This window comes from Eubalaena glacialis, chromosome 9, assembly GCF_028564815.1.
Source record: "Eubalaena glacialis isolate mEubGla1 chromosome 9, mEubGla1.1.hap2.+ XY, whole genome shotgun sequence".
Taxonomy (NCBI): domain Eukaryota; kingdom Metazoa; phylum Chordata; class Mammalia; order Artiodactyla; family Balaenidae; genus Eubalaena; species Eubalaena glacialis.
Window position 1 is genome coordinate 32601271 of NC_083724.1, and position 20425 is coordinate 32621695.

At 41.9% G+C, this 20425-nt stretch overlaps 1 protein-coding gene across 1 annotated transcript in view; it reads right to left on the reverse strand.

The window, feature by feature from the left end:
- TMEFF1 (transmembrane protein with EGF like and two follistatin like domains 1) overlaps window positions 1–18891 on the reverse strand; it is a 97771-nt gene extending 78880 nt beyond the window's left edge. Inside the window, exon 1 of the mRNA XM_061200175.1 lies at window positions 18696–18891. Within this exon, the coding sequence (XP_061056158.1) occupies window positions 18696–18891 (196 nt within the window). The remainder of the gene's footprint in view (window positions 1–18695) is intronic.
- Between the last annotated feature and the right edge of the window lie 1534 nt (window positions 18892–20425).

The following is a 20425-nucleotide window of genomic DNA, read 5'->3' on the forward strand; positions in this document are numbered from 1 at the left end:
TGCCCCTCCTTTAATAATGTCTTAACCTCTAGAAAGCCTGGCTTCTTCCCCCTTCATATCAAAACTCTATCAAAGGTCAAGATGACCTCTATTCTAAAGATCCATACCTTTTTTCTTAGTCTTACAACTCTTTTCTTGACCTTTCTACAGCAGTTGACACACCTGGCCTCCCCTTCCAAACTAACAATCTTGATTATCCCCCCAACTCTCTGACCACTTCCCTTTTAATCACTCCTTTTCCCTTCTCCTACAGTTCAGTCCGTGTCACTCTTAGAATTTATTCCCAATTTAATCAACTCTCCAGATCAACCAAAGTGTGCTTTTCTCTGTAAAACATACAAACCAATGCCCATGGCTCAATGAATCCTCAAGGCTACTAGGTCACTCTCTACAACATTCATGAGTACTTCAGCTCTAACCAGGAGAGCAGCTCTTGTGCTTCAAGAGTCAGTTATGTATGTTATATAGCTTGTGTATGCCAACTGTATTTGTTATTGTAATTCTGTGGTTTCAACTCTTCATAAGAGTGAAAATAAATTGTTTCTATGAAAGCAAAATTGAATGCTACAGAAAGACTTAAGATGAGTTGCTTTTTACAAATAGCTATTGCCTTAGGTGTAGGCAAGATAAAAATCTAGATTTTTGTATCCACAAGTCTTTAAGTTCTTTTTTAAAGACATTAAAACTGGAATGTGTACTCAATGCATTATGAATCTGGTTTATTCAAGAAAGGGGAAATTCCAGCTATTCGCAAAGAAAAATTCTGGGCCCTCTTTCAAAATACTGTTTAATAAATATATATTTTTAAGTTAAAATGTTGCATGCATTTATGAATTATTTTGTGACTCCACACTTAAAAAACTTTGATTAACCAACTACCAGAATCTTAAAGCACTGAGACAAGACGGCTCCTACCATATATAAAAATATTCTGCCCTCAGCCATCCCGTTGTGATATCTCATTTTACTTCTTCTCTCCCAGTATTCTCATGCACTCCCACCACTCAAGTCTTCAGTTGCTTTTCCCCAACCTTATTAAAGCCATTTCATCTGCTTTTGCCAGTGCTATTTCCAGCCTTCAGAGAGCATTGTTAGGCAAAGTCCTATAAATGAATACTTAAATAATACTTAACGATAAGTATTCTTTAAGTACTTATCAACACGTGGAAATTTTCAGTTCATCGCCAGTTGATTCCTTATTGACTCCTCTTCAGGACATGTTCAAACTTTGTACCTTGTTCTTAAGAAAATTTCAGTGGGTTTATTCTCATTCTCTAGATGTTAATAGTATTTGGGAAAACCTGTATACCAATCCAGTCTTACAGGACCCCTGTAGGATGCTTTCACTCCCAGAAAAACCCCAGCTTGTTCATGACCCCATATCCAACTGCCTACAAGACAGTTCCATGATCTCTACACTGAAAACAGTGGAAATATTAAGAATACTTAATGTTTAAATATTAAATATTTAAACATTAAAATATCACCAGGAAATGGTGTGACACAGCCATGAAACATTAAACAGCTGTTTAAAAGGCTGTGTACATTATATAGCAATGTGGAAATAGCTGATGAATGTCAAGTGAAAAGGCAGAAGACAAAGCTATACACATACACCAAGATAATGTATAAAAAACACATATAGGGGCTTCCCTGGTGGCGCAGCGGTTGAGAATCTGCCTGTCAATGCAGGGGACACGGGTTCGAGCCCTGGTCTGGGAAGATCCCACATGCCGCAGAGCAGCTAGGCCCATGAGCCACAATCACTGAGCCTGCGCGTCTGGAGCCTGTGCTCCGTAACAAGAGAGGCCGCGACAGTGAGAGGCCCGCGCACCGCGATGAAGAGTGGCCCCCACTTGCCACAACTAGAGAAAGCCCTCGCACAGAAACGAAGACCCAACACAGCCATAAATAAATAAATAAATAAATAAATAATTAAAAAAAAAAAAAAAAAAACCACATATACGAATATCCAGCCAGGAAAAAACAAAAATTGGTTAACAGGGGTTGTGTTTGCACCAGTTGAACATGGATGATTTTTTCTCTTTAAAAGTTTCTGTACCAGTTATATTTAATGGGGGAAAAGACTCAATGTGATTTCAAACAACCCCAGAGACAGCTTGCCATACAATGGACAAAGCGTGAGTTTGGGGGTCAATACGGGCCAGGTTCACATGCTGGTGCTTCACATTGTAGAGTATACCACTTTCCCTAGGTATTGTAATGATTAGATGAGATAATGTATTAAGAAGCAACAGTGCCTAGAACAAGTAGGTATACAACAAAGATTCACTTCCTCTCTTTCCCCAGACCAGTTTGAGAGATACCTTTAATGACACAAATCATTGAAAATCAAACAACAGATCTATCTAGTAAATGTTGACTTCAGTCTCAGCAAATGAGATGAATTAGGAATTAAATTCTCTTCAACTTGTTTACTAAATTAACCATATTACATTAGTGATTTTCTGCTATAAAGATATGAGGGGGAAAATAAACTGTACTCATACTTCACGATAGAAAACCAAAAGCAGTTTACATTAATATTAAACAGCATCCGCAGCAGAGATGACTAAAAGTTCTCTAAGCTATATTTAACGAAAGAAATTCACATGTGCCACATAATTATCTGACTCCAATATTTTTCATCCCATTCTGCACACTACTGCCAAACCACCCTTTGTTAAACACCACTTTGATCATGTCAATCCTCTACCCCAACACCTACAATCATTCCCTGCTGCCTACTTCAATTCTAAATGCCTCTATGTCAGTATGCTTCAGGCAAGGTGATGGAGAGGACAGTCTATTGCAGGATCAGAAAGAAATACCTAGATCTCGAGCTGGGTATTAATGGTACCCAGGGTCTTTCTAGCCCTATCAAAGATCTCGAACTTCAACACTCTCTCCCTTAGTATTTCTCACTAGCTTGGCAAACCTGTGTGCTTCACTCTCACAGATCCATAAACTGAAGTCCTATATGGTTGCCAGGGGACAGGGACAGAAGAGTATTGGGACTGTTAATAGGTATGGAAATTCTTTTTGGGAGCAATGGAAGTGCTTTGTAATTAGATAGTAGATAGTGGTGATGGCTGCATAACATACTGAATGTATTAAAAAACACTGAATTGTATACTTTAAAATGGTGTGTTTTATGTTATGTGAATTTATATCTCAATAAAAAATTACAAAGCTTAAGAATCAGAGAAAATAATCATGTTACCTAAATTAAAAAAAAAAAAAATGAACAGGCATTATAATTCAGTGTTTAAGAGGCAGACCCTAGAATCAGACCTCCTAGATCAGTATCCTGGCTCTGTCACTTACCAGCTATGTAACACCTTAGTAATTTACCACTCTGTGCCTCCGTTCCCTCATCTGTAAAATGGGGACAATAACACTAGGGACAGTAACAGTACCCATCTCATAATGTTGATGAAGGATTAAATAAAGATAGCGAAAGCACTCAGAGCAGTGCATGACACATCGTAAGTGCTATGTTAAGTGTTTGCTATTATTTTTTTATTAACACCAGCTCTGGAGAAGGTGTGGAAAATGAGCACTCAAACCAACTATAAAAGTATAAATTGGCAGAACCTCTCACAGGATAATATGGCTGTATACATGGTAATTTTAATTGTCTCTATGCCTTAACCCCACAATTCTATTCCTAGGAAATTATGATAGGGATAGAAGACAAAACATAAAAATGTAGGTACAAGATTGGTAACATCAACTTTTTTCTTTTTATAGCAGCAAAGTGGAAAAAACCCTAAGTGTCCATATGTTGGGAATTAATTAAATAAGTTATTGATGAAATAGTATGCAGCCATGAAAGTATGCAGCAGAAACACATACACTGATATGGAAAGACCAAAATCCATTATGAAGTGAAAAAAAGCAGGTTATAAAACTATATAGGGACTTCCCTGGTGGTCCAGTGGTAAAGAATCCGCCTTCCAATTCAGGGGAGGCGGATTGGATCCCTGGTCGGGGAACTAACATCCCACATGCCGCTGGGCAACTAAGCCCGCACGCTACAACTGCTGAGCCCTCGCGCCTCAACTAGAGCCTGCATGCCGCAAACTACAGAGCCCACGAGCTCTGGAGCCCGCGCACCACAACTAGAGAGAGAAAACCCGCACACCACAACTAGAAGGAAGCCTGCGCACCACAACGAAGAGCCCTTGCCGCAATGAAAGATCCCACATGCTTCAACGAAGAGCCTGCATGCCACAGCTAAGACCCAACGCAGCCAAAAAAATAAAGAAAAATAAATAAACTATATAGTTATAATGCAATTTATATTTTGCAACATATACATGTTTACATAAGTATTTTTAAATTCTGCATGTATATTCAGTGTATTTCCTCCATCAAAAAATTTAAAATATCAATAAATAAATCTAAATACAAAAAAACACCCTCTGGTTCTATTTCTTTTTTTCTTTTTTTTTTCTTTTTTTGGCCGCTCCACACGGCTTGTGGAATCTTAGTTCCCCGACCAGGGATCGAACCTGGGTCCACAGCAGTGAAAGTACTGAGTCCTAACTACTGGACTGCCAGGGAATTCCCATCTCTGGCTCTATTTCAAACCACTATTCCTTAGTGTCTGCAATACCAAATGGAATGGGAGGTAGCCAGAACCCAGAAGTCACCCACAAGGACAAAAATCTACAAAACAACCTGCAAATTGGCACTGAAGAAACTGATACTAACTATTTTAAAAGAGAACTTTAAAAGGACTTCACAAACTCTGGTGCATTAGAAAGAGCTCCAGATTCAGAGTTTTGATTATTTGATTAAGTAACTATATAATCTTGGCCAACACTAAATCTCTCTGAGAAATCCCAGTTCCCTAGAGTAAAAATGGGTATAATAATCCCTCCTCACAGGGTTGCAAAGATTAAATGACATCTTTACAAAAGACCACTGGAAACTGTAAAGGTTACTTCTCCCCTTTGGGACAGAAACTCTGATACAACCACAACCTTAAACTATGGCAAACTGTTATAAAATAGTGAATAATTTTTTTAAAAAACTAAGTTTAATTAAATGGTAATTAGGAAGCACTTATGTTCTGAACATGGAGAAGGAAACAATGGTAAACATAATGCCACCACCTAAAAAATATCTCAAACTACTTTAAAGAGAAAAAAACTATGAAAAAATGAACACAAGACACTAAAAGACTGAGCTGACTTGTGAACAATAGAGGATCTAAATATACAATAAGGCTATAAACAACAGAATTGAAATAGAAATATCAGCAGTTTAGATTCACTTGTAAAACAGTATTATACGAAAGCTGACAAGGCAAAATAAGCTAAACTTAAAAATTCCAAAAGATCTGTCCTGTGAACAATAGTGGCTCCAGGTTAAACAGGATATGCCAAAGCAAACACTAATATCAAGGAAAAAGTTCAAACTTTTTCTGGTATAAATTGAAATTGTTTCAGCATAAACAATAAGATACTGCAGAGGAGAATGACAATCATCACAGACTTCTTCTTTACATTTTTCCATATTCCTCAAATTTCTTATATCAAACAAATACTGCCTTTATAACAAAGAAAACTTTGTTGTGTGTGGGTTTTTTTTTCCTTTTTCTTTTCTTTGCTTTTTTCTTTTAACCATGGAAAAGAAAGACTCAGAATATTTGCACAAAAATGAGAGGAATGGCGCCATGGCTAAAAAGTTTCTGAAGGCAGAAGAATATGTTAAGAACTTTAGAATTCAAAAAATGATGAAACTACTGAGCCATGAAAAATACATGACACTTGTAAAAAGGAAATAGATTCAAATAGTAACAAAAGATTAACAGTAAATCATCTAATAAACTAAAAGCAAATACTGAGGGAGTTTTAAGATTTAAACATAGAATTTCAAAGTGCATGAGAAGAAAAATATGCAAACTCCTAAATGCTTCATTTCTCCCATGAGAGAAGGTAATAATGGAATTAACAGTAAGAATAATGAAAATAGTTCTGCTAAAACAATGTTTCTAATAATGTAAAAAAGGGGGGAGAGGGAAGGAGGAGGTAAATGGGTTGACAGTATCTCCCAATTCAGCTTTTAAAAAATTGAAAATTTACACGCCATTAGAGAAATCACATATATAGGGGAAATGAGGGATAACATATATGAACTTAAAAGATGGTTGGTTATAATAAAAAAGACAATAACAAGTATTGGCCAGAATATGGAGAAATTAGAACTCTCAGACATTGCTGGTGAAAATGTAAAACAGTGCAGCCACTTTGGAAAACAGTTTGGCAGTTCCTCAAAATGTTAAACATAGACTTACCATGTGACCCAGCAATTCTACTCCTAGGTATGTACCCAAGAAAACTGAAAACATATGTCCACACAAAAAAGTGTACATGAATGTTCATAGCGGCATTATTCATAATAGCTCAAAAGTAGAAACAAACCAAATGTCCATCAGGTGATGAATGGATAAACAGAATATGGTATTATCCATACAATGAACTATTATTTGGTCATAAAGAGGAATGAAATTCTGATACATACTATGACATGGATGAACCTTGAAAACATTATGCTAAGTGAAAGAAGCCAATCACCAAAGGCCACATATTGTATGATTCCACTTATATGCAATGTCTAAAATTGGCAAATCTACAGCAAAAGATAGATTAGTGGTTGCCTAGGGCTGTGGGAGTGGGGTTTGGGGAGTGACTGCTAAAGAATATGAGGTCTCTTTTGGGGAGGAAAAAAATGTTCCAAAATTGATTGTGGTGATGGTTGCACAACCTTGTGGCTATACTAAAAACAACTGGATTTTACATTTTAAAAGATAATCACAATAATGGAGGGTAGCACAAATATCATAATTACTTCACTTAATGTAAATGGGCTGAATACCTATGAAAGCAGAACGGTCTACATATACATTGGGAAACAAATCCCAACACTTAAAACTAAAAAACAAACACAAATCCAAAAAGGAATGGGCAACATTATGACTTCAGGAGATTCTTTAAATCTGCCTTGCACAAAAATAAAAAGTACAACAAAAAATGAAACAAAAACTATTCAATGTATATGTCCCTAAGAGAATAACACAATAACAAAAATATAAGAAAAATTGTGGGGCTTCCCTGGTGGCGCAGTGGTTGAGAATCTGCCTGCTAATGCAGGGGACACGGGTTCGAGCCCTGGTCTGGGAAGAGCCCACATGCCGCGGAGCGGCTGGGCCCATGAGCCACAATTACTGAGCCTGCGCGTCTGGAGCCTGTGCTCCGCAACAGGAGAGGCCGCGATGGTGAGAGGCCTGCGCACCGCGATGAGGAGTGGCCCCCACTTGCCACAACTAGAGAAAGCCCTCGCACAGAAACGAAGACCCAACACAGCCATAAATAAATAAATAAAAATTATAAAATAATTATTTTTAAAAAAAAAAGAAAAATTGTGAAAAATAAACCTGTATCATAACTGGAGGCTTCAATGTTTCATTAACAATAGATGACAACACAAAGAATTAAAAGTACAGAACTGATATAAAGCATAAATTAAACCATTTCCCTTGGCAGGAGCCAACTTGGCAGAGTCAGGTTCAGAAAAGAAAGATTTAGATACATAGATATAGATATACTATAGATACAGATATAGGTGTAAGGTAGATAGAGACATACATACATATAGATAGAGATAGAGATAGATAGACTTAGATACAGAAAGAGACTATGATAGAGCAAATGTGGTGAAACCTTAATTGGGAAATCTGGGTATACTACATCAACTTATCTCAAAGTTTGAAATTCAAAAATTTTTTTTAAGTTTAAGTAAAATTAATAGTTATATAATAGGAGACTAAGAAGCCAAGGAAATAACACTTTCTTTTCTGAGGTATAAGTATATTTCATAAAATGTGTTCTCATACTAGAACGCAGAGACACAGCTAGTTCTAATGTGAAAACCTAGGAATTCTATGACACATTCTTAGACCATAATGCAAAACCACAAAACAATCTATCTGTAACATATCTAAATTCATAAATTTTACAACAATGATGAAAGGAATGTTATCATAAATGCTGTGGTCTTAAGGGAAAAAAAAAAACAATGATCTGTTTCCACCTCAAGAATTTAGAAAGAAAAAAAGGGAAAGTTGAAAAAGAGGAAGTACTAAAACTAAGATATAAAATTAATAAAGGAAAACTAAATATGATAAAAATATCATTAGAGAGTGTTTCAAGGAAAATGGTATAGTCAGGGATAGCAGGGTAGCTTTCAAATACGAAGAGGTAGGAGGTGGATTCAAGGCAAAGGTTGAGAAGGAAAAGAACAGAGTGCAGCACTGTTGGTGGGAATGTAAATTGATACAGCCACTATGGAGAACAGTATGGAGGTTCCTTAAAAAACTAAAAATAGAGCTACCATACGACCCAGCAATCCCACTACTGGGCATATACCCTGAGAAAACCATAATTCAACAAGAGTCATGTACCACAATGTTCATTGCAGCTCTATTTACAATAGCCAGGACATGGAAGCAACCTAAGTGTCCATCGACAGATGAATGGATAAAGAAGATGTGGTACATATATACAATGGAATATTACTCAGCCATAAAAAGAAACAAAATTGAGCTATTTGTAGTGAGGTGGATGGACCCAGAGTCTGTCATATGGAGTGAAGTAAGTCAGAAAGAGAAAAACAAATACCGTATGCTAACACATATATATGTAATCTAAAAAAAAAAAATGGTTCTGAAGAACCTAGGAGCAGGACAGGAATAAAGACACAGACGTAGAGAATGGACTTGAGGACAAGGGAAAGGGGAAGGATAAGCTGGGACGAAGTGAGAGAGTGGCATGGACATATATACACTACCAAATGTAAAACAGATAGCTAGTGGGAAGCAGCCACATAGCTCAGGGAGATCAGTTTGGTGCTTTGTGACCACCTAGAGGGGTGGGATAGGGAGGGTGGGAGGGAGATGCAAGAGGGAGGAGATATGGGGATGTATGTCTATGTATAGCTGATTCACTTTGTTATAAAGCAGAAACTAACACACCATTGTAAAGCAATTATACTCCAACAAAGATGTTAAAAAAAAAAAAAAGAACAGAGTGCAGCAGAAGTTGCAAGGACTACAGGCAGGAGAGGTGCTCAGATGGTAAGGGTTTGAAACTGCAGAAATAAGGATTTGCATTTAAGTTGGTGATGGTGAGTAACAGGAATGAGGGAAGGAATACACACCAATTTGACCCTCCTCCAAACAGGCTCTCCATCCCAAATCAAGAGCATCACAGTTCATCCTGCCTCCTATGGCAGGTGATCCAGAAGCTAAGGGAGAAAAAGGTCAATGAAAGGATGGCTGGGTAGGGACTAACAAAGTGAACAGCTGATGCCCCACTAGACAACTCTGGAGGATTTCTGCCACGTGGCAAGAGCCTAATGTTACCAATACCTCCAAGTTTAGAAGGGCAGACCACAATCCAGATTTTTAAGTGACACCTCAAGATTTTTAATGGTTAACAACCAATGCAATTTTTAAAAATACAGTGCAGGTCAAACAAGTCCTCTGAGTTCTCCTCATTTCCACTATTGTTATCTTTCACCATGCTCCCAGTCTCTTCCCTTCTCCCTTTCATCTTCAACAATTCCAGACTTTGTTTTCTAAAACCACAATGTCACTCAAATCCTTTAAGTTTCCCTTTGTCTTCAGAGCAAGTGCCGAACCTTCAGCTCAGCCTTCAAGGCCTTCCTCTAACATGGTGGCAGTTGTGCGACTCACCTCCTGCCTTAATCCCCACATCCCAGTATCCCCAAATATTCCCCTCGCTGTCGCATCTTTGTACCTTTTCCAACACCATTCCCATGGCCCAGAGAATACCCTTTCCAACTCTTCTCAGTTTCTACGTTCATTCAGTCATTAATTCCTCAAATAAATATGAGATGGGGCTTCCCTGGTGGCGCAGTGGTTAAGAATCCGCCTGCCAATGCAGGGTACACGGGTTCGAGTCCTGGTCCGGGAAGATTCCACATGCCGCGGAGTAGCTAAGCCCATGCGCCACAACTACTGAGCCTGCGCTCTAGAGCCCGTGAGCTACAACTACTGAGCCCGCATGCCACAACTACTGAAGCCTGCGCGCCCTAGAGCCCATGCTCCGCAACAAGAGAAGCCACCGCAATGAGAAGCCCGTGCACTGCAACGAAGAGTAGACCCCGCTCGCCTCAACTAGAGAAAGTCCGCATGCAGCAACGAAGACCCAACACAGCCAAAAATAAATTAATGAAATAAATTAATTAATTAAAAATATATATATATATGAGATGGGCATCTAATTTTGTGCCAGACACAGTTCTAGGCACAGATAATACAGCAGTGAAAGAAACAGACAAAAATCCCTGCCTTCATGGATCTACACAGAGGAGTCGGAGAATAAGTAACATGTATAACAGGTCACACAGGAAAAGGTGCTTTGGAGCAGGTAGAAAACATAAATGAGGATTAGAGTGGGAGAGGGGCAGAAGGGGTGGAAGGTGGAAAAGGGTGCAATTTTAAGGCATCATTTTGAAAGTGATATTAAAGACGTGAAGGAGCTGAGGGGATAAATAACTGGGACAAGAAGGTTACAGGCAAAAGGAACATCAACAGCAAAGGCCTCAGGCAAAAGTGGGGCTGGTGTTTCAGCCTGACATTCTGCCTGTAAAGCCCAGCTAGAGTGTCACTTATTCAGAGAAAGTATTGTTTTGATTCCTAGAAACCAGAATTATTCATTTCCTCAACACTTTATCTGTATCTTCCTTAGGGCACCTTGCATAGTGAAAACTCTCACTGATGAATTAATCATAAAAGTCAGGTAGAGCAAGGAATCATTTTTTAAAATGACACATACATATTATAACCATTTTTAACTTTAAACATATAAATGTACATTCATTTCCCCATGTAGCATCAAGACCTTTGGGTCTGCCAAATGCAGCTCCCCCCTTCCTTGGATAAACCACACTCATAATCCATTATCTACAATGTCCGTTTTCCTCTCTTTTACAATAGAACAGGACTTAAAAATACTTGCAAAGTTTTCTAGGAGCAGAATCCTTCCAGAGATTTATAAGGTTTCCCCAATCTGTTTCAGCTGTCTTGACCACAATGTAATTCATTGAAAGGCAATTCTTTCAGCTTCATGCCTTTATCAAGTCTTTCCAAAGCAATGCATAAAAACAATTCCTCGTGCATTCACATTTCATCTATTTGAGTAATATTTATTAATATATACTCACAAGTACCAGTGGTATAAGTAAATCTGAGAACAAACACAACTGATTCTTGGTAAGCAGAGAAATCAAATGATACACAGACAAACCAGAGTTAACCTACCGCTAGAGCATCTGTGTGCTGTGGGATTTGGACAGTATGGTTTACTAAGGGAATGTTTAATACAGAAAGTTAAAATCAAGCCCAGCAAAGGATCTGAATAGACATTCTTCCAAACAAGATATATAAATGGCCGTTACGCATATAAAAATGTGCTCAACATCATTAGGGAAATGCAAATCGAAACCACATTGATCCACAACTTCAACTAGGACTCCAACTAGGATGACTATAATCAAAAAGACAATAACAAGTGTTGGAGAGGATGTGGAGAAACTGGAACCCTCATACAGCGCTGGGGAAAATCTAAAATGGTTGCAGCTCCTTTAGGAAAGTTTGCTAGTTCCTCAAAATGTTAGAGTTAAACAAGAAAATTGAAAACATATGTCCACAAAAAGACTTGTACATGAATGTTCACAGCAGCATTTTTCATAACAGCCAAAAAGTGTAAACAACCCAAATGTCCATCAACTGACAGAAAAACAAAATGTGCCATATACATCCATACTGTGGAATATTACTCAACCATAAAAAGGAATAAAGTTCTGACACATGCTAAAACATGGATGACTCCTGAAAATGTCAGGCTAAGTGAAAGAAGCCAAACACAAAAGGCCACATACTGTATGATTCCATTTATATGCAACGTCCAAAATAGGCAGATCCATAACATCAGAAACAAGATTAGTAGTTGCTAAGGGCTAGGGGGAAAGAGGAACATGGAATCACTGTTAATAGGTACGGGACTTCTTTTTGGGGTGAAATGTCCTGGAATTAGATAGTGGTGATGATAGTACAACTTTGTGACTATACTAAAAATCACTTAACTGTACATCTTTTAAAAATTCCAACGCTGTCAGTGTTCAATAAATGCTTACTTTTGAGTGGGGTGGAGGGAAGAGGGAGAAAGCCCAGGTCTAGTAAATAGAAATTTCCTGTGTATATTTATAAGAGGCTAACTAACCACCTCTGTTGGAACATAAGGCCCTTGAAGGCAGAAATGACCTCTCATATATTCCCTTAATATCTAGTATATTAAGTTATACTAAGCAGGTATTCAATCAAGTTTCATTAAATAAGTTAATAAACACCCACATATTACATACCAGGGATCTAGAAGTGTTCTGATCAAGATTTTATACTAATTAGGAAAAATTCACTTTTTATTCCCCAAAATCCTGAATTGCCACTAACAAGGCACTTCTCTTAGGTCCCATTTGTTTATTTTTGTTTTTATTTCCATTACTCTAGGAGATGGATCCAAAAAAATATTGCTGCAACTTATGTCAAAGAGTATTCTGCCTATGTTTTTCTCTATGCATTTTATAGTATCTGGTCTTACATTTAGGTCTTTAATCCATTTTTAGTTTACTTTTGTACATGGGCTTAGAGAATGTTCTAATTTCATTCTTTTGTTTATTTGTTTGTTTGTTTATTTTTTGCCATGCCACACAGCTTGCAGGATCTTAGTTCCCTGACCAGGGATCAAACTTGAGCCCCAGCAGTGAAAGTGTCGAGTCCTAACCATGACCACCAGGGAATTCCCTCCAATTTCATTATTTTACACATAGCTGTGCAGTTTTCCCAGCACCACTTGTTGAAGAGACCATCTTTTCTCCATTGTATATTCTTGCCTTTGTCATAGATTATTTGACCATAAGTGCATAGGTTTATTTCTGGGCTTTCTATCCTGTTCCATTGATCTGTATGTCTATTTTTGTGCCAGTACCATACTGTTTTGATTATTGTAGCTTTGTAGTATAGTCTGAAGTCAGGGAGTGTAATTCCTCCAGCACCGCTCTTCTTTCTCAACATTGCTTTGGCTATTCAGGGTCTTTTGTGTTTCCATACAGATTTAAAAATTTTTTGTTCTATTTCTATGAAAAATGCATTGGTAACTTGATAGGGATTGCACTGAATCTGTAGATTGCCTTGGATAGTATGGTCATTTTATTTATTTATTTATTTTAATTTATTTATTTTTGGCTGCGTTGGGTCTTCGTTGCTGTGTGCAGGCTTTCTCTAGCTGTGGCAAGTGGGGGCTACTCTTTGTTGTGGTGCATGTGCTTCTCATTGCAGTGGCTTCTGTTGCTGCAGAGCATGTGCTCTAGGCGTGTGGGCTTCAGTAGTTGTGGTTCACGGGCTCTAGAGTGCTGGCTCAGTAGCTGTGGCGTACGGCCTTAGTTGCTCCGCAGCATGTGGGATCTTCCCGGACCAGGGATCGAACCCGTGTCTCCTGCATTGGCAGGCGGATTCTTAATCACTGTGCCATCAGGGAAGTCCCAGTATGGTCATTTTAACAACATTGATTCTTCCAGTCCAAGAACACGGTGTATCCTTCCATCTGTTGTGTCATTTCAATTTCTTTCATCAGCGTCCTACACTTTTTGGAATATAGGTCTTTTGCCTCCTTAGGTAGGTTTATTCCTAGGTATTTTATTCTTTTTGATGTGATGGTAAATGGGAGTGTTTCCTTAATTTCTCAACAAGGCACTTCTCTTAATCTGAAGTTTGTATCATCCATTTATATCATCCTTACCACCACCACAATCCAAAGGATCCACTTCTAATTCCCGTGACATTTTAAAAAACCTACTTCAAATTCTCCACCTTACGTCTCTCACCAATGCGGCTTGTTGGTCTCTCTGAATGTTTTTCTTTCTCTTTAACCCCATTCCCTAAGACATCTATGTCTCACATGTTTAGCCTCATTTTTTCTTCTCTAACACCCTAGAGCCAAAAAAGACTATTATCATTATCTTCACATTATAAATGAAAAAGGGGGGGGGGCATGTCTAAGGTTACCTGGTCTCCTGGGTTCAAGGTTCATTTTTCTTCACATAAATCCTGTATTTCCAAACTTTTTTCTCTTTGGATGAACATGGAGCTTTCTGATAAGTTAGATTTTTAAAAGAATAAGTACAAATAAAAAGATATAAAATCAAAACAATAAGTATAAAGTCCAGAATGAGTGGAGAACTGAGACAGAGGACAATTTTTTTTTAAAGTCTTGTTTAGAACAAGAAGAGATAAACAAAGGGCCCACTGCTTAGGGAAGATGTTGTAATATCAAGAGATAACAGGAATAATACAGATCCTCTCAGTTTCTTCTTTGTTTACGTAATCTTCTCCAAAGAGCATGACCTTCAAACTAGGAAAGGTAGAACTCTGATAAAACAAAGCTAACATCTAAGGTAAGTGGCATGGAAAGTGGACGGTAATGGAATAGAGAGCTAGTTCAAAAGAATTTGCTTTCTGATCCAAACAAATCATACTCCATGGTACCGAAAAAACTTTAAGATCTGACTGCTGATAATCTAAGCTATCTTGACAAGGTGCCAGAAGACCAGAAATGAGAGAATGCATTCTCAATTTTCAAAAAAGGAGAAATGGAAATCCAGAAAAAAAATCCATAAGTAAAGTTGCCACATAGCCACTGAAAAACTCTAGAATGGGTAAATAAGTTTTTGAACACAATAAAAAGAAAAAGCCACCATGTGCTCTTGATTAAGGCAGACTATACGACATTTGCTTTTTGATATGATTACTAAAATGGAAAATGGATGATACAGACATATATATATACTGATTCAAACAAGACAATCTGACAGAATCTTTTAATGATAGGCTGGCGAACAAAATGGGAAAATGTTGAACAGCAGAAGCTCAAAAATCTGTTAAATGCAACTAGGAGAATGCATAGCTGGCTGAACATCTGGTTGATTAATGTATCAACATCAACCGATTTAGAAGGAAGTCTGCAGTAAAATATCACATAGTTCCATTCTTTTCCACAATCTAGACAACTTCTATTAATTTAATAAAGCCACAGATCTGCTCTTCACATTTACAAGGGCCACAAAGCCGTGAGTGACCCAACTCACACAGCCAGACAGAATCAGGCTTCAGAAAGGTCAGAGTAGGCTGAAATGACGGTCCAAAACCCAAAATGAAAATCAACAGGGAGTCAAGGCCAGCATTTAGATTTTAAAACTCAAACATGTAAAGGAGTAAACTTTGTGGAAAATACCTGGGTAATAAAAGCTACTAAAAAAATCTATGCACAATCTCAACCTGCATTAATAGATGCCTATGTTCAGACTGGAGTATTATAGCTTTCTAATTAATCAACTTTAAAAAATTTATTTTCCGGGGCTTCCCTAGTGGCACAGTGGTTAAGAATCCACCTGCCAGTGCAGGGGACACGGGTTCGATCCCTGGTCTGGGAAGATCCCACATGCCGCGGAGCAACTAAGCCTGTGCGCCACAACCACTGAGCCTGTGCTCTAGAGCCCGCGAGCCACAACTACTGAGCCCATGTGCCACAACTACTGAAGCCCATGCACCTAGAGCCCGTGCTCCGCAACAAGAGAAGCCACCGCAATGAGAAGCCCGCACACCACAATGAAGAGCAGCCCCCTCTCACCACAACTAGAGAAAGCCCACGCACAGCAATGAAGACCCAACGCAGCCAAAAATAAATAAATAAATTTATTTTTTAAAATTTTAGGGCTTCCCTGGTGGCGCATTGGTTGAGAATCTGCCTGCCAATGCAGGGGACACGGGTTCGAGCCTTGGTCTGGGAAGATCCCACATGCCGCGGAGCAACTAGGCCCGTGAGCCACAACAACTGAGCCTGCGCATCTGGAGCCTGTGCTCCGCAACAAGAGAGGCCACGATAGTGAGAGGCCCGCACACCGCGATGAAGAGTGGCCCCCGCTTGCCGCAACTACAGAAAGCCCTCGCACAGAAACGAAGACCCAACACAGCCAAAAATAAATAAAGTAATTAATTAATTTTTTTAAAAATTTTATTTTTCATATGAATCATTCCCAGATCTTCATCCTAGAAAGAGTTAGGACAAGAATCTACAAATATCATTTAGTTACAACTCTAGCTTTAGACCCAGTTACTCAAGTATATCTTAGCATTAGGAAACATTTTATTTGATGAGCCTAATTTACTGTTATATATATCAAAATATCAATATACTCTTGAAAGAACACTCAGATATTATTAAATCCAAATACCTCTTTTAATAAAAGAGGAAACTAAGAAAAATTAAGTAACTTGCTCCAAATCACACAGTTGCTTAGCAAGGGCCAAAATCCTCAAATCAGTCCGTTTTTGCCACACCATGTGGGTTTCCAGCCCTGTATGTCCTTTCTTAAAACTTGTACTATCCACAAAGAGTTAAAATGCATACACAAAAACATCCGTCAATACACACGTTATTTTGCTAAGGACAAATTAGCTCAGCAAGAACAAATAAGCACATTAGCCCATAAAATATTTTGACATGGTGTGATCACTTACTAGTTTGATAACCAGTATTTGTTACAAAAAGGCACCCTAATATACAAATGACTTTTATTTTTAACCATTAAAGTGTGATTAACGGTTAAAGTATTATCCCATATTCCACTTAACATTAGAAAAATAGGGACTTCCCTGGTGGCGCAGCGGTTAAGAATCCGCCTGCCAGTGCAGGGGACACGGGTTCGAGCCCTAGTCAGGGAAGATCCCAGATGCTGTGGAGCAACTAAGCCCGTGTGCCACAACTACTGAGCCTGCGCTCTAGAGCCCGTGAGCCACAACTACTGAGCCTGCGTGCCACTACTACTGAAACCCGTGCACCTAGAGCCCGTGCTCCGCAACAAGAGAAGCCCGTGAGCCCCAACTAGAGAAAGCCCGCACGCAGCAACGAAGACCCAACACAGCCAAAAATAAATAAAGTTTTTTTTTTAATTAGAAAAATAAAGTAAAAGTTATTTCATGGGTGGAAAAGTTTTAATGGACACACTGTTGTTTACTATGCTAACCCCTCCCCCATCATAAAACATGCCATTATGAAAATTATTAAAAGATTTTTAGACCTTCAAACCTTAACAGCAGGCCAAAAGTTTTCTTCATGTAGGGTAGCATAACCATCTGTGCTGAGGCCCTCCGGCTCCCTCCTCACTCCCCCAAAAACAATGCCCCTTCAAGAGCCCTTTGGGTACAAAGGTTGTCTGGCAGGCAGACCAGCGGGATTCCCTGTGGCCTGTCCACCCTCTTTTTCCCCCTCTCCCCCACCCACCGTGCTGCTTCTCCCACCCTTGGTTCAAAGAAGACAAGTGGAGAATGAGAACTGATAAAAGGGCAAGTTAGCAAGGCTGTGGCTTATGATCACTAGCATCTGCCAGGCCAGCTCCAGGAGGACCTACCCACCCCTAAATGAGACCTGGAAGCGTCTCCTTGCCCCAGGGCTCCTCTGGGACCCGTTGTGAAAGGAAAAGGTAACTTCACGGCCAGGATACCCTCCTCCACAGTCTCGTCCCCAGCAGGCTCTTTGTTTCCAGCAGCTGCGGGGGTGCAGACGGCCTTGGAGAGAGGGGAGAGGTCACTCCCGTGCTCCCGTGGCTGCCAACCTCCAGGCCCTCCCGCAAAGCACACAAACGCACGCACACGATCACTCCCTCGGAACCGCTTCCCTCTTTCCACACCACCTTAACCCGGCTCACACCTTGCTACACAGAGGCACTCCCTGAGACCTAACTGCCTCTTTCTATTAGCCAAATCCTACACAGGATGATTCCCTAGCTAACCTCCCTCTGAATCGACACAAACGAGGTTCACCCCAGGACCCGCACCCTTCCTGCTCAGTGCATACCCCCAGCACATCCTTAAGCTCCTGGCTTCACCCAGCGCCACACACAAAAGCAGAGGGTCACTTCCCGGGCCCCAGGACCTTCCCTGCTCATATCCACAGACCCGGGGTCACTCCAAGCTCCGCGCGCCCACCTCTCAACAGAAAAAACACACACACTGTCACTCTACTTGGACAATCTGCGTCCTCTGGGCCACCCGTTCCCTTTACCCACACGACCCCTCTGAGACCCGAGTGCCCGAAGAAGGAATCTCCCCAGCGCACGGTCACTCCCCTGGCCCCTCACCGTCACACATACACACAGAAAATCCCTGCCTGGGGCCGCCCTCCCTCCCCTGAGCCTTCACAACACAAACACGCGCTCCCGCGTGTACACCCACGATCACACCGGGGGCCCCGGCCGCTGCCTCCCCTTCGCCGGCCGGGCCTCACCTCCTCCCAACACTCCCGGCCGCCCGCGCCCAGCCACCCGGCACACACGGACGCACGCACAGCCACTCCCCGGCCCCACGCCGGTCCCCAAGCCCGCACCGCGCGCTTGCGCCCTGCCCCGCGCCCTCGCTCACCCTCGGCCCCGCTCCCGGGACCCCCACGCCTGGGCCCGGCCCAGCCGGGTCGCGGGGACCTGCAGGGAGGCGGCAGCGGGAGCGGAGGGAGGGAGGGGCCGCAAGGGCGCGCTCCGGCCAGTCCTACCTGAGCAGTTGATGCTCTTGCCTTTGCCGCCGGGACAGTCCCCGCCGCCGCCGCCGCCGCCACCCGGGGGCTGGTTGGACGCACGGCTCCCGGGCAGAGAGAAAGCGAAGAGCAGAAGCACCGACGTGTAGCAGCAGAAGGCGAGCGGGGGCGCGGCCGGCAGCCGGAGCGGCGCCTCAGCGGCCGCGGCGCCCATGACTGGCGCCCCTGGACGGCGGGAAGCGCAGGGAAGCGCAGGCCCCGGGCATCCAGCCGCGCGCCGGGAGCCCCGCCGCTGCCTCGGCGCCAACTACCAGCCGCGCCGCTGCGCTCGGGAGCAGCCCCCCAGCATCCCCGCCCCACCCGCAGCGCCTGCCAGGCCCGGGCCCGCCGCGCTCGGGACGGAGTCGGAGGGTCGGGACGGGTGCGCGCGAGGGTTCGAGCCCGCGCCGGGGAGACCGAAGCCGGGGGACGAGCGGGCGCGCGCGCGGCGGGAGGGGGTCGTGGGGCGGGGGTCGCGGGGCGGGGGCAGGCCCAGCCCCTCGCTCGCCTGCTTGCCTTCCCTTTGTGTCCGCAGCCGTCGCCGCCGCGTCACAAAGACCCCGGCCCGCCCGGTGAGGGGAGCGTGACAGAGCCGCCGGCGGGAGGGGTGGCTGCGACCCCGCCCCGCGCACACCCCCAGCGCTCGCGCCGGCAGCTCCGCCCCCGCCCGCGGCCGGCGCCGCCTCCGGGGGAGCTATTGTTCCTGCGGCGGGGCGGGAGCGCGGGGGGCAGGAGGTGCTGTCGCCCTTCGGTCCTGCCACGGGGGGCTGGCGGGCGCCGAGGAGGCTCCGAAAGCATTACCCTAACAGACGTTTTTGCCGCCCTTTGCGAGCATTTTTGAAGCGTTTCTTTGGCCCAGCAGTCTGGGTGGGAAAAGGGCAGGTGGTCTATGATATAGCTATTTTCTAGGTGAAGAAACTGAGCCGCGGAGAAGTGAAGGTGACTTGTACAAGGTCACCTACGAGGAAACGGGCAGGACCCCAGAATTGGAACTCAAGTTCTGACTCCAGCTTTGTAGTTCTTAGAGATGGGGATAAATGGCTAAAGTACTCGGATCCTCATCCCCACCCTATTCCCACAAACGCCAACCGAATTTAAAATAGTTTTTAAAATTCTATACTGCCCTCTCCCCCTAATAATAGCTAATATTTAGATAGGATTTGCTACATACGAGACCTGGACAACGTACTTTACATGAATCCCCTCCAGTTCTTTTTTACAGCCTGCAAGGAATTTTTCATTCTCATCCCCATTCTACAGTGGAGGAAGTTGAGACCCAGAGAGGTAAAGTGATCTGACTCCCAATCCAGTGCTCTTCCTACCACATTGTGCGAAATGAGACCCAGCCACAGGCAGTAAGAGTATGGACTGAATTGTTTGAAATTCCTCTACTTTTTTCATTCTATTATGCTGCCTCTCACCTCAGAAGGAATTTTAAAATCTCATTGAAAAACTGATAAATTTGACTCATAAAATTTTTTAATGTGTGGAAAGCCACTACAAGCAAAGCCACATTAGGGATAATGTCTTCAATATAAATAGGAGACAATATGCTTAATATAAATCAGGAAGAAAAAGTTGATACAGTAGAAAAATGGGAAGCTAATGTCTTATTCCCATAAAATACAGACAGTAAATGTATGAAAAGATACTAAAACCCACTACTAGTAAAAGGCAGATTAAACCTACAAAACTTTTTTTTCCTGTTG